This window comes from Argiope bruennichi, chromosome 6, assembly GCF_947563725.1.
Source record: "Argiope bruennichi chromosome 6, qqArgBrue1.1, whole genome shotgun sequence".
Classification (NCBI taxonomy): Eukaryota; Metazoa; Arthropoda; class Arachnida; order Araneae; family Araneidae; genus Argiope; species Argiope bruennichi.
This window is the reverse complement of record NC_079156.1, coordinates 10007320-10022458: the sequence shown is the minus strand read 5'-3', so window position 1 is coordinate 10022458 and position 15139 is coordinate 10007320. Positions and strand designations below refer to the sequence as shown.

Sequence of the window (15139 nt, the reverse complement as noted above, 5' to 3'; positions counted from 1 at the left end):
GGCTTGACTTCTCTTCTTACTAAGGCCTTCAAAAAGTACAATTTTTACATTGAGAACGATTTGATAGAAATTTCAAAAAATAAATAAATAAATAAAAGAATAATTACGGAAAAAATGTGTTTTAAGTAATCACGAATATTAAAGATTTAAAGAGAATATTATCTGGAAAATCGTTGCATCCGATGCTATCATAGACGTTATACCTTAAAACAGATTTTCTAAATCTTTTTTTTTTTCACTTAGATACCCCTTGACTCACCATGGCTGTACAGTTATCTATTTACTAAAACATTATGCATAATTACTAACATCTACATACTGCTAATTTTTCTTTATTTCTACCAGTTATGCATAAATAATGTCCATTGGTAATCATACTCTTTTAATTAAATATAAATACATTTTGTATTATATTGTATATAAAACTTTGATATGTACACATTTGATAAGAAACACAATTGATTTACACATTTGATAAGAAATAAGAACCTTGGTAGTATCTTTAACAGCATTCAGTAATTTCAAATCCGGATTGGAAGATATCGGGATTAGTTCTCCTTCTTAATCCCAGATGGCAGCGCATTCCCTTTGTTTTGAAAGTTATGCAGAAAAGAATTCTGGGCAGTCAAGAAGAGTAGACGTTGATGTGAGTGTGAGCAATCAGTAGCTCTCGAGGAAAAGCAGGTCAAATTTACTTTAATGATCACGTCGAAACTCAGCGAGGTTCTTGTGAAATTAGTAGTTTATGAAGAAAATAATTTTTATTATCTTGAAGACATATTCGTAACCGTGATATGGAATTGCTTATCGGAAATTGTATAAAAATCAACTAAAAGAAAACTGCTTCCTGATTTCTGTTAAATAGAATCTTCTATTTTTTGAAAACAGAAGCACAAATTTTTCTTGCATAGAATCTTTTTTCTTCTTCTTTTTTTGAAAACAGTAGCACAGGGTATGTTTTCACGAACAGTACAGAAATACTTCGTTAGGAAAAGTACTCCTATATTCGACAGAAGGTGACAAATACAGATTCAAGTTCAAACTTATACAGGAAAATTTGCTTCTATCATCATTTTTTTTAAAATAAGAGAAGGACTGAAAAGCTCACTCCCAAATATGGCATTTGTAATTGGTAATAGAATAGTGATTGCCTGCTTCAGTATTTAAGGATATTCTTCGTTCAAGGCAGATTGAAATGAGACTTCTTTTCATGTTCGATCTTAAAACATTTTTTTTTTAAAGCCTTTTTTTAAAAAAAATCTTTTCTCTTATATTTAGTGTATCTAACAATGAGTTCATCATTAGATCTTTCTTTCACGTATTTTCTGAGATTTTTAGTAATCTTTTGTTTTTTGACTTGGAACAAAAGATTAATTTTTTGTATGCAATACTCATATTAAAATTTGGGGTGATTAAATGTCATTGAAAAATTACGAAAGGATCTTGTAAAATATAAATATCACTCTTTAAGTATAAAACTGAAAATTAAACAAAAGCAGTCAATTCGCATGGATTTGAAATAGTTGAAATTTAAAACTGATAATTTACTTTTTATTTCACGAGTGTAGATCGTAAAGAATTGTAAAATAGTAAATATTTGAAATCGAAGAAATTTTTTTTCTTACTAGATTGGAGATTTCTGGAAATATTTATTCAGTTTTGTTGGCAATAAGAGAAGATAGTTATTCGTTTTAATAGGTAACATTGTAATATAATTTCTGATTTATTTCGTTTACTTCTTGACTCGATTATTATTTATGGATGTTGTTCGTTTCTCTTTTTAAGTGAGTATCATTTATATATTCAAAGGCACCTCAGTTATTTATAGCCTGTTTATCTCATTTTAGTTTTAGTTTTGTTTTAAATTGTCTGGAGTTTTATGTGAAATATCTTGACCATTTTTATATGCATTTCGTGAAGTCACCTTTTCTAGTCATAAAAACCACTGAACACCTTTATTTTAGCTGCAAAATCGAAGGTAAGATGAATTATGGACCGTGTATTGTTTGCAATACTTGCGCCAACAACTTCGAAATTGGATCGAAATTCATTCAAAGACTTTTGCAATGCTGATGATTTGTTCAGACTCAAAAAGTTATTACTAAAAAAAACCTCTATTTCTGCATGTTACCAAGAAACATCTAAATAGAATATAACTCATCAGAACATCCCCTCAGGTGATTAGATGGCCGCAGCACAGAAGCCCATTGCTGTGCAATAGGGAGAATTGCAGTGCAAAAAGAAGGTCAAGAGAAAGCGCCGAATTTGAAACCACAATAAACAAGTCATTTATTCTACGATTGCAATGATAAAATGACATAAAGTACCTATGCATGTTTTTATGTGGCATAGAATATATATGTATGTAATTAAAACATGGCATAAAATATCTATGTAAAATCTACAGAGTGCCCCTGAATTCATGGGTCAAACTTTAGGGATATGTAAAATACGCATAAAGAAGCATTTTTTGTAACGTAATGTGGGATCGAAAATGAAAAGTTTCGGCGGAAAAAACAAGGAATGCTGTGGAAATGAAGAGAAAGCTCTTTACTTGCATAATATTTCAGTAAATGCACAAATGTGGCACCACCAACATCGATACAGGGCCAGTAGAGCCTAGCAAGTACTTAGCGTATACAGGTGTTCCAAGAATAATTGCAGCGGAGACTGAAAATTTTGCAATGAAGTTCTTATAAGAATCATTGAAGGTCTGGTAGACACTACATTTTTCCGCCTTGCTTGCACATATTTGTTCCACCTACACTTTCCCTCTCCGACACCATATTGCTGTACAAAAATTAATTCTTTATAGGTATTTTACCTACCCTTAAAATTTGTACCAGAAATTCAGGGACATATATATTTTTTATTACCAACTCAATTTTTATCTCTCCGACTGGAACAGTGCTCATGAAGATTTTTGAGTACATGTTCATAGATTTTCAAAGGCGATTGTTGCCAAAAATATGTTGGTAAGGTAAAACCTAGTAAGTTGAAACCTTTAGGACCAATGAACGATTGTTCGCGGGATTCGGGATACTTCTACAACTTCTCTTGTCAAACATGTATAACAGTTCACGTCTCCAGAAATGCGTTATCCTGGTATCGTTCGTCGTAGAGCAAACGTTTGAATATGGAACGCAATTTCAAGCAAACAGAGAAAATTGAGTGGATTTCAATTTAGTCTCTTCAAATTCAATGAAGTTCAGAATTTCTAAAACATTTCAGTTTGAACACATTGCAAAATTGTGGTGATTAATTATGAGATGCAAAATTGTGAGAGATTAATTCAATTATTCATTCTATTTATAACTAATCCCATTTGACGACCGACTGTCATCCCTTTATTTATTTTCAATTAAATCTCTTGTCGTCGACTTGGTTTCAAAGTCTGACAAGTCCAAATTTTTATGAAAATGTAATTTACTTTGATTCTAATAAGTAAAAAAATAAATCGTTTAAAAATCATATTCCCTCAGTCGAATCAATGCTCCTAGTGAACATATTAAAAACTTTAATAGGTGCATTTAGCGAACATTTTAACGCTTACTAGGGTCTCCTGAAAAATTTCCAGTTTTCTGCTTACGTACTTTTGAAAGAGACGTTGTACATAACTTGAGAATCACGATTACCTCAATAGAATAATTTTAAGTATCAAAATGTAATACGCATTAAATTTTAATAACTTTGTTCCTGTTCTGCTAATTATGCATATGAAAAATTTTTATAAAGTCGAATTTCACGACATCAAAATCACAATTTTCCATCCTCCGAGTAACCAATCTTCTCAAGCATATTTTGTCTGACGGTATTAGGCCTTCATTCTCTGATTCCTTATGTAAAGTGAACAGATAATAAACAAAGTAGTTGAACTTCCCCAGTTTTAAAAGTCCGCGGTGGATCGGTGGTGAGGTCTCGGCTTCGAAACCAGAGAGATTCAAGTTCAAGACCCGATTCCATCAAAGTAAAGCCATGTGAACTGGACAGGTGCACGCTAAATTCATTAGGGCCAAACGTCCTCCCACTGGCGTGGTGAGGACGTTTGGAGAGGGGGTGTCATCCTCGTCATATGACTGCGGTTCAAAATGACGAGATCCGTCCCAAAATAGCTCTAGTGTTGCTTTAAAACGGGACGTTAGTATAACTAAAATAAACTAAACTCCCTCAGCTTTCATAAATGAAAGGCGTTCAAGTAATTGGTGAAAACAGTTTGCGTTTCATTTCCATGATGAAAAGTATTATTAAAAATTATGTAAAAGACATTTTTAATTGTGAATATAAAATATTAAAAAAAATTGTCATTAATTATTGTTAATAAAAATTATTTTAGTAAATGGGTAAAATCCAGGATAACTAAATTAGCATCTTTAAAAAAATAGTAAAAAAACTTTTAAATGCTGTAATTATCATTTTTATACCATAATATTTTTGGAAGTTATCATGCGAAAATATCAGATTCTTAATTAATACTAAATCAATAAAAATGTTAAGGAAAGATTTTTAAAAATCGCTCCAAGATACACATTTGGGCCAAATTTAGTAGCTCGGAATTTTTCTGGCCTCTTGAACGCTGCAAAAACGCTTTCACAGTCTTTTCAATCATTTGTAGACATTCTGATTTGAAATGAAAAATGCCTATTTTGACGAGAAATCAAATAATATAACGTACGCAAGGTCTGCAGATTTAAAATATCCGTATGCACCTACTAAGTGCCAGGAATCAGTGCACCGATTTCAGTTTCAAAAATGAACACGTATTCTTAACTTTGCAGACTTGAGCGTTGCTAACGGACGAGCCTGGAAAGAACAGAGAAGATTCACCATCCGGGTGCTGCGAGATCTCGGAATGTCGAAAAGCAGAATGGAAAATATCATCCAGGTACTCTTCATTTTTCCACTCATTAAAAGCATTTTAACTGTATTTGTTCAGATTTATAAAATTAAAATTCTGCAACAAAAATTTTATCCCCCTTCCCAACATAATAGAACTTAGAAATTTTGTACAACTGTATGTACTAAAAAAATAGTACATTATTTTAAAATTTTGAAATTACAAATTTTCAAATTTCGAGTAATTATCAATTTCTTGAAATCTCATGTTATCACTTACATGAAATCCTGACTCTATGGGAGTCATTCGGTAATGAATTGAAAAAAATTGCTATCAAAACTCCATAATATTTAAAATAATAAATTATGAAAAATATTAACAACTAAATGATAAAAGCACTTTTAAAAATGCTTTTATTGATGTACTGAAATGAAGAAAAGGAATTTTTATCAAAAATATGAGATCAAAATAAAACACATAAGTAAGAGACGTTGTAAATAATGTTTTAAAAATTAAAAAGAAATATTATAAATATGATTAAAATGCGAACATATATAAAGTATTTCAGCCTGTTTGCATCACTTGCTTATACGATTTTGTTTTAACCTCTATATACTTGATTTAAAAAATATACATATATTTATTTTATTATATATGTTACCGTTAAAGTATATAATGCAGTTATTTCATAGAATACCTAGTTATTCCATGAAATAACTGATCGTGTCCGTTAAAGTGTGTAATATGTTATTCATTTGACACTTTAACTAGTTATTCTATGAAATAACTAGGTATTCTATAAATTAATTAATGAGAGACAGTTAAAGTGTAAAATAAACAATTTATCTAAAATGAAATTAAACTAATGATAGACAATTAAAATGAAAACGAAGTAATTTATCTCAGCGTATAAATGGTATTTATGGAAACGTACCATAAAATCATTTGTTACAACAAGGATTACTAAAATGACACTTGGAATTACAAAGAACATTATTTCTAAAACAAAAACATTTTTTTATTTCTAAAACAAACAAACAAAAACATAAATGCAGTAGAGGTGGAAGGTAAATGTATTTGTCGTGCGAGATATATGATATAGATTATTTTACACTTTAACGGGCTTCAGATCGTTATTCTATGAAATAACTAGTTAAACCATGAAATATAAGAGAGTTTTACACTTTAACGGACACGATCAGTTATTTCATGGAATAACTAGGTATTCTATGAAATAACGGATTTCATACTTTAACGGTAACATATACAAGGAAGAAATTATTTTCTATTCATTTTGACTTGTGTTGTATGGGACCCTATTCTCTGAACAGATGAATGAATAAACATATTTTTTGTAGTGCTCACGCATATAATCACAACATGGCGAGGCATCAGCTCATTCTAGAAGAAATGAGCTTCTGTTCTGGCATTATACGTGATGAGTGCTAAATCCAGTGTGTAATTCAGCTCTGCAATCCCCAGAATTAATATGCACGAACTTCGAACTTCCGCCTCTGATGATGCATTAAAAGCACTATCTTAAAGAGTGTCGATGAAAATCTGGTCGGCAATTCATGGCACCCTCAAAGCATGCGTTGCCGAATATGAATTTTGTACTATTGTTTACATTTTCGTTATAATATGAATGAGATTTGATTAATAATCTGTAGAATATATATTATAAAAATTTGAAACATAAAAAGGCATGAATTTATCTCTCTTATTCACACATTATACACATTTTGCTTATAGTCTAAAACTCGCTTGGGCGTCGCATAACGAAGGCCTACTCATTTACTTGAATGACAAATTTTTAGTGTTATTATTTTTGCACACGATTTGACTGTCGAGTTAAGCGTGTGTATTTGAAACTGTTTCACTCATTATGTAGTTTGTGACAGCAATTTAAAAGCCTTAGGAAACTCTATTTCATGTCAATATTTCTGTCTTCCAGGAAGAACTGAAGAAGTTAATAGAAATAATCGACTCGAAAGACGGCGAGGCGTTCAATCTCGACGAAATTCTGCTCCCCAGTGTCTCCAATATCATATTGACTCTGCTGACAGGCAGCCCCTTAGATTTCAATGACAAGGACAGGCTCTTTCTGAACAAGATGCTCCAGACGATGGTACTTTTCTTCCGACCAACCCGAGTCCATGCCTTCTTCCCCTCTTTGCGCCAATGGTTGGCGAAATTGAAAATATGGGGATACGACCGGGCAGAATACTACATGGAGAAATTTTCAAACTACATCATGTAACTCTTTTTTTTTTTTTTTTCCTTCTTAATACGGATACAATTTCAGCTATTTTGAAAAAGCAGTTCGGATCGACCGCTTTTAATTCGGATTTTCTTCTAATAAAATTTCATCTATAGTTGGAATTTATTTTGTTGAATTCAAAGTTTAAACTAAAACCCAGAGGCGGTAGTAGCAGGGGGGCATGGGGGGCAATTGCTCCCCTGTAGGCAGCTTCTTGCCTCCCCCCCCCGCCCCGTCGGCGAGAAATTGAGAGTTTCGTCGGTAAAAGTGTCCACCATTTTAGGACGGTTGTTGAGAGTAGCGCTTTATCGACTATGATTATTTAAAATCCACCTTAGTTAATATATTGGAAACAGTCGATGTATCACAAGTAACGGTTAAAGTAATTTGACTCTATTCGGCAAAATAATCAATACAGCGGCAGGCCAATAATATACCGTATTTCGAGGATAATTTTTGATGGACCGAATTAAGAACTGAATGCAGTGGATGTCGAAGATGTTAAGTTCGCAGATTTTTAGACATTTGATTCAAATGTCGTTCATTAAGCTCATAATTTGTACTATTTTTTGTAATATAACCGACAAGGTAACAAGTGAATAAGATATCGACAAGTTAATATTCTCATTTTGCTGGTAATTTTTGGTTGGCTGACTGTGAACTCAATGCGGTGAATCCCGAAGACATTAAATCTGCAGATTTTCAGACATTTGATTGAAATGTCGTTCATTTAGCTTATAATTTACACTAATAATATATAAGATACACATATACACTGGATGCACAATTTACAATTTACACAATTACAATTTACACTAGATGATATATAGTGAATAAGATATCGCATTCTGCCGGCAATTTTTAGGCGACCGACTATGAACTGAATATGATGAATGTCGAAGACTCTATCCATTGATTTTCAGACATTTGATTCAAATGTCGTTCATCAAGCTTTTAATTTGCACTACTTTTGGCAATATAACAGACAAGACGACATGTGAATAAAACATAAAATATGTCCCATTTTGTCAAAAAATTTTGATCGGTCGACTAAGAATTCAATGTGAATGGTTGTCGACGAGTCCAAATTCTCAATCATTTTGTTTAAGTGTCATAATGTTTATTCAGCATTTAGTTTATACTAAATTTAGTAGAATAATCAATAAGCTGTTCGATGAATAAGACGTCACACTTTTCCTGACTAATCTTCATCATAGATTATGGAAAAAAATTGTTTTCATCACTTCGATTACCTCCAGTGGAATTATTAGAGAAATTGATGCTTTTATATTATTCATGAATGAGACGATAGAGTTGTTTTCCATAATTCCTCATTCAAATTCAAGTTCTAAAGGTTATCGTCATATTATTTTTATAATTATTACTTCCTCAGTAACGAATTGATAAATTTATTTTATTCATTTCACTATGAGAATAGTCCGACTAAAATCTAGTTAAGGGTTAAACTAAATTTAATAAAACACTCTTTTCTTTTGACACTCTTGTGAATATGCATGCTAAAAAGAGTTATTTTACTGTAGTCACATTATGTGAATTCATTATAAATCACTAAATAAAGTAAGTAAATTGTAAATTAAATCCATTCAACAATAAAATATCTGTTTTCTTTTGCAATCTAATTTATCAGGCTACAATTATTACACTAAATAAATATTGCTGACTGCAGTTGACGACAAAAATAAATAAATATTTGTGGTTTGATAGCTTTTTAGCTACACTAAAAAGAGTTTACCCTAGTATGCAATTTGTTAAATAAATAAATTACAACCTATCTTCAGACTCTCCATTCAATGTTATAACTATGTAATCGGGAACGTATCGTTTATATATTATTTTTTTCTTTCAATTACTTGACCACACGCACTTATTCTCCTCGAATTCAAAACACCTTTGCTCGTTGTTGCAATTCTTATTTAACAAATATTTTAGATAGGGAACTACGCTGAAAAATCTATTTTTGGAGAAAATATCGAATATTTTTTATTTATTATTCGAGATTTCTAAAAAATTCCTTTATAAAACTTTTTCTTTCAACATTTATTTTATGTAGATTCCACGATAAGAACATGCATTTGTTCATTTAGATTATGCATTTGTTCATTTAGATTATGCATTTGTTCATTAGAATTCTGGCGCAATTTATGTTTCTATCTATATACTACAACCTAGAATAAAATAGAATCATATTTTTTTCTAAAATCAGATCTCAGTGCAATTAAATCTCAAGAGTCTCATAAAAAGTATGCTCAAATATTAGCGATATTTTGACAGTCAGTAAAATAAACTGAGAACAACATTTTTTTTTACAAATTTTTAACAATGAAAGAAAGGGTCAGTATCTGAATAAAAAAGAAGCTAAATAATACTTTAGTTTCTTTAATTAAATGTAAAATTAATTATTATGAGTTAATTTGAAGCCAAATTAGAGATATTGTGCTTTCCCCCCTGTCGGATTTGTCTTGCCTCCGCGTCGGCAAATCTATGCCGCCGCCTCTGCTAAAAATTGTTTTTAATAGTATTTAAATATAAAAGAACGAAATCATATTATTTATGTATAAAAAACGAGCGTCGTGTTCACAATATCTGTTCTATTTTAAATACCTAAATATTCTACAAGAGCGAAGCAACCGACTTAGAACACATTTGATTTGAACTATGGTGCTTATTTTGAACGTTTGAATTATTTTTATAATCATATTTCTAAATACCATTTAACTATAACAAATTTATAAGCTCTTTTCGAAATTCCGTGGTCATCTGATGTTTTTTTTTTTTTTTTTTTTTTTTTACTAACTGACTTTTCATTAACAGCAATTTTATTTCAAATTGAACCTCCTTTGAATGCCTAATTCATCTGTCACAACTTCTGCAGAGGTTCTACATCTTATAATTAAATAATAATTTTTTTAAATGGCTTCATTTGCACGTTTTCTATTTTTATATATTATTTTATTTAAACAAACTGAAGATTTAAAATATCAATAATTGAGAAAAATAGTCCATTTTCTTGATTTCTGATTATTGGTCCTCGTGATCTGTGACAGTCGAAAGCTTAATTAGCCAATGAATTGTGTGTTGTGTGTGTGTGTGTGCGTGTGTTCAGTAATTTCTTTTTTTTTTATTGTTGTTGTTTTGTTTTGTTTACTCACAAGAAACCCATTTGGGAAGGCCTACTCAATAGGCAGCAGACTATGTCTCTTTCTTTTATTAGCGAGACAGCATACATTCATTGATAAATCGTTAATGAAATCGTTTGCCATCACCCATCCCGACTTCTTCTTATTATAGGACATTCGAAATCAAAGCTGAAAAACTTTGAGCTTAAAAAATTTAAAAATATTTCATTGAGAAAGCCATACAAATTTTATTAAATTAAATATTTAATAAAAATTTTAAGCAACCATTAATGTCGGGGAACCAATTAATCTCCAAAAGTGGCTAAAAAAGGGAAGTTTTTATTCATGAGTGTGAAATGACAGTAAGTATGAGAATTTCTTCCTTTTTACATATCATGAGAGGAAATGTGTTTTGACTTTTATGAGAAGAGGAATTTAATATAAAATAACTTTGAGTAAAATTTTATCGCATTAGCATCAACAGAGAGAAAAACAGGAAATTCATTACTCATCCGTCAGTAGGTCGAATGCCGCTCTGATGAATGCCATCTGCATTCTATTTCGAAATTCAAGCTACGTGAAAATGTGGGCAGTTCAATCGCGCGATTTTCATCACTGTCCCAGAAATATTGAAAATGACGCTCAGTCACGAAGAGAAATTTTTCGGATTACACCATCTTCATTGATGTATTTTAGAAAATGTTGAACGATATTTAACCTCTTCATCGTCAAAGACTTTCGACAAATTCAATCAGTTTTGTTTATAAAGCAAATGATATATATCCCTAATATCAAGCAAGCAATGTCAAACATTACATAAATTTAAGGCAAACCTTCTTTAAACAATTTTTTTTGAAAGCATCTTCAAATCAAGCACATCAGTTTCTTGCTAATAATCCTTATTAGAATCAGTGTAAATAAATAAGAGTGATGTATATCGATAAAAAATGAAAAGGAGAAATTAGATTCAAAGAATAAAGTTTGTACAAAGCATTTCGCTAAGTAAGTGACATATTAATTATTTTTTTAATTTAAAGGTGTCAATTTAATATACGCGCGAGATGTCATTGCAAATGTGAACTAATGATGCGTCAATAGCCTTTGAAGTGGTGATGATTATAAATGAAAGCATGGCATGCATTATGGTATACACATGCCATTTTGTGTGCGGGATTTCCACTCCTGTCAGCCAAACCATCCTTGCTAGCTGTGAAAGAAGCTCACTTTGTTGACCAGTAATGCTCATATGGGCTTGATATGAGAAATATTTGGGGATCATCAGGCCAAAAGGAAACGTAATAGCATCCGTAAGGTGGAGGATCATTATCTTGTTGGAAAACGTCTGATAGAATAGTGGCCAGAAATAACAGTACAGTACATTTAGTATTAAGCAGGATTCGCACGAGGCCAACTCTTCGGCACAATGGGAGGCACACCTACTTCAGGAATATCACGTGACTACAAAGGACAATGGCCAATCATTTGCCACTGTCCCATTGGGGTCACGGGATGTTCCTGAGGTAGGCGTAGCCTTCCATTGTGCGCAATAGTTCACCCCGTGTGAACACTGCTTTACGTAAAAATTTGTTGTCCAAGTGCGTGGGATAGTAATGGAAGTTCTCCTGCCATCATAGTAAATTGTACTCTACACCATAACTCCTGGTAAAGGTCTACTGCGGATAGCTTGATTCCAAATGCTCACCTGGCTTCCATCTAACCAATATACGGTAATCATCGGGGGCAAAACAGAAGCGATTGTCATTTGCGAACAGAATAGATCTCCATTTAGTTAGTTTAGTTAGCATGAACGCTGTGACAGATTTCTCAGAAGTAATCGATTTATCATCATTGCGCTGTCTTATTTTGGTTCCAAGAGAATCCCGCCTGCACTGGGTAACAGCTATATGAAGGAGTTCTTTCATTCTCTTCTTCTTCTACTCTCTTTTGTTAGTAGCAGGCAAAGTGTGCAAGTCTTCTGAAATCAGTTTCTTTCCGAGACCATTACCCCCTATAATCATGTTCAATAGATGCATCCCTGCCAAGTCTTTCTGCAATAACAAGAAAAGAAAATCCATCTGCTCCCATGTTTATTGTACAGCCTTCAGTAAATTGCCAACGCTCCCTTCTGCGTTTCCTTAAATGCTTTCGTGGTTCAAATCTAGTTCTCAACGTCCAATATGAATTATAAACAGCATTCACAAAACTTACATTTCGTATTTACCGCAAACAAGATTTACTTGCTATCGCAATTCCTTTTGTAAATACATTGTCTTTTAAACTTAAGAGCATTTTACATTCAAACTTCAATCGTTACTAACTGGAATATTTTGGAGAAGTTCGATGATATGAAATGCACTCTAATTTTCATTCCTCTGATTAATACCTAAGAATTTTTCAATTACATTTTTTATTGCAACTTCGTAGATGATCTCTTGTTATAACGCGGTATCACGATTAAGTCCCACAAATTTCTATTCTGATCAACCGCAAATAAAGCTGTTTTTTTTTTTTTTAAATCAAAGCTTATCTCTAAATGTTGTTTCTTAAAGTATAGCCCTTAGAGCAATTTCCAACATTATGTCTCTATTTTTCAGAGCTCAGATTGAAAACCACAAAAAGTCAGTGGATAGTAAAGAGAGGCCGGATTACATTAACTCATATTTGTTGACTCTGGAATCAAAGAAGAACTGTGAATCGTCGTTCTCAGGTAAAAAAAAATTATCCAGAATCCGATCCCTTTCCAACAGGGTGAGTGACCTTGGGGCAGCATAAGCAACAGACATTTGCTCACATTTTGTACTAATTTTCATATAAATAGTTAGCATAGTATGCATAGTTATAGTACAGCATAGTTTTCTATTTTATTTTCAGAATTCATATTTTTTGGCAATAAATATAAGGTCAAGGTCTTCTATTAAAATGCTATTTTTTTTTTTACGTATCCAGTAATCACTGCATTTTTTCATCCGGTCTGGCATCGTCAGATCGTTTACAGACAACTGAACATAGGTGATATGCTTAATATGTTTTAAGTTCTAAAAAGTATAGACGATTGTGTTTACTACAAATAAAAAGTTACTAAATTCTGTACAGATTACTGGTAACCTTTATATTAAGTATATTATTACAGGAAAATTGTGCCAAATAGAAAATTTAATTTAATGTGTGGATTAATTAATTAACTATATTTACAAAAACTCACAGTTGTAACTTGTTATAACCATTTTACAGTTTGAGTTTTTCGAAGAAGGGAAGCCCCTCCTCAGTGGTTCTTTGATGATCAAAAAATATTTAATACAAAAATGTATAAAGTTTTCTCTAATTTGCCATTTTTCGCTTCAACTGCAATAGTTTAAGGAATGTGGTATCAGCAGGCGTTGGTGACTTATTCAAAACACAGGAAATAAAAGTTGTCTGGAACAGCTATGTAAATTTATGAGTTTTTTTTGCGATTAGTTGGTCAGTTGAACTGTGGGAAATGACATTACAGCGACCTCCAGTTGAGAAAAACAAAAGTGTTCTCTTGTTTCAGAGAAAATGCTGAAGGGCAACTTCCAGTCCCTGTTCAGCGCGGGCAGCACTCCCAGCCGCGCGACTGTCGAATGGTGCCTCCTCGCCATGATCCGCCATCCCCACATCCAGAGAGCCGTGCACGAGGAACTGGACACTCTGCTGCCCAGAAATCAGCCGCCCACCTGGAAGGACCACCCCAACTTGCCTTTCACCTTGTCGGTGGTGTATGAAGTGCTGAGACACAATTCCATAGTCCCCATTCCCTTACTGAGGTGGTAAGTATTCTGAATTCCACTGCTTCTCAAACTTATTCGATAATTTTATTTATTTTTTTAAAGAAAATGCAACATAAAGAAGAAAAAAAAAATCTCCAACTGAAAATATGACACAAAATGATAGCCAAATGAGCAGAGAATAAAAATTATAAGCATTAAATTTCAAAAACATTAAAAAAAATAAATAAAAAAAAGAAACGTATAAGGAATTTTTAAATTATACAAGGAAAATTTTAACTCCTTTAAAATTTTACTTTTTATATTCCATTATATTTTCAATTTTCTGTGTATAATGCAAAACGAATTTTTGAATATTTAATACTAGCCGTCTTTGGCGACCAGCCGGTTCGCCAATCTTAATGTTCGTTAAAATTTTAATAATTAAATATTTTATGCAATTCCAACTTTAATAGATTCTTCAGCAAAATATTTTAAAACTTCAAATTTTGATAGTCCTATAATTCACTCATAATATTATAAAGGCCTTCAGTCATAACGTGATATGTATCTCTCTCATTTTCTGTTACCCCTCGTAGAATTTATGCTTTAAATTAAAGTGTAAATGATTCATCTGCAATTAATATAATAATATTTTTTACTGAAACAAAGCATTTTTTTTAATAATATGATTACTGATAATAGAGTCACTGAGTGTTTAAACTTTATGGGCACTAAAGAATATCTTTCTTAATTTATGTAATATCTCAAGAATTTGTCAACAAAATTTTCGCAGATTCATCATGAACAGATCGATTAATGAACAATGTTTACTTTTAAATGCATCAAACACTAAGAAAATAAAATGAATCGTTTAAAATAATCGGTCTAAAACAGGTTTAAAAAAACTACTTAAAAAACGATGTACTTAAAACTATAAGCATGTACAAAAAGTATATAACTAACATAAATACAATTTAATTACAAAAGCATGCAACTAACCTAAAAATAATTTAAATCATTGAAAACAGGTTTAAAAAAAACTACTTAAAAAAAGATGTACTTAAAACTATAAGCATATACAAAAAATATATAACATAAATACAATTTACTTACAAAAGCATGTAACTCACCTAAAAATTATTTAAATCGTCTGTTGAAAGTGGTTGTCATGACAACAATC

The 15139-nt window shown here is 31.7% G+C and overlaps 1 protein-coding gene across 1 annotated transcript in view; it reads left to right on the top strand.

The window, feature by feature from the left end:
* The window catches only part of LOC129971122 (cytochrome P450 2J6-like), a 29043-nt gene that overhangs the window by 6618 nt on the left and 7286 nt on the right, over positions 1-15139 (top strand). The window contains exons 3-6 of the mRNA XM_056084612.1: positions 4776-4882; positions 6789-7090; positions 12826-12938; positions 13764-14019. Coding sequence (XP_055940587.1) covers positions 4776-4882; positions 6789-7090; positions 12826-12938; positions 13764-14019 — 778 coding nt within the window. The remainder of the gene's footprint in view (positions 1-4775; positions 4883-6788; positions 7091-12825; positions 12939-13763; positions 14020-15139) is intronic.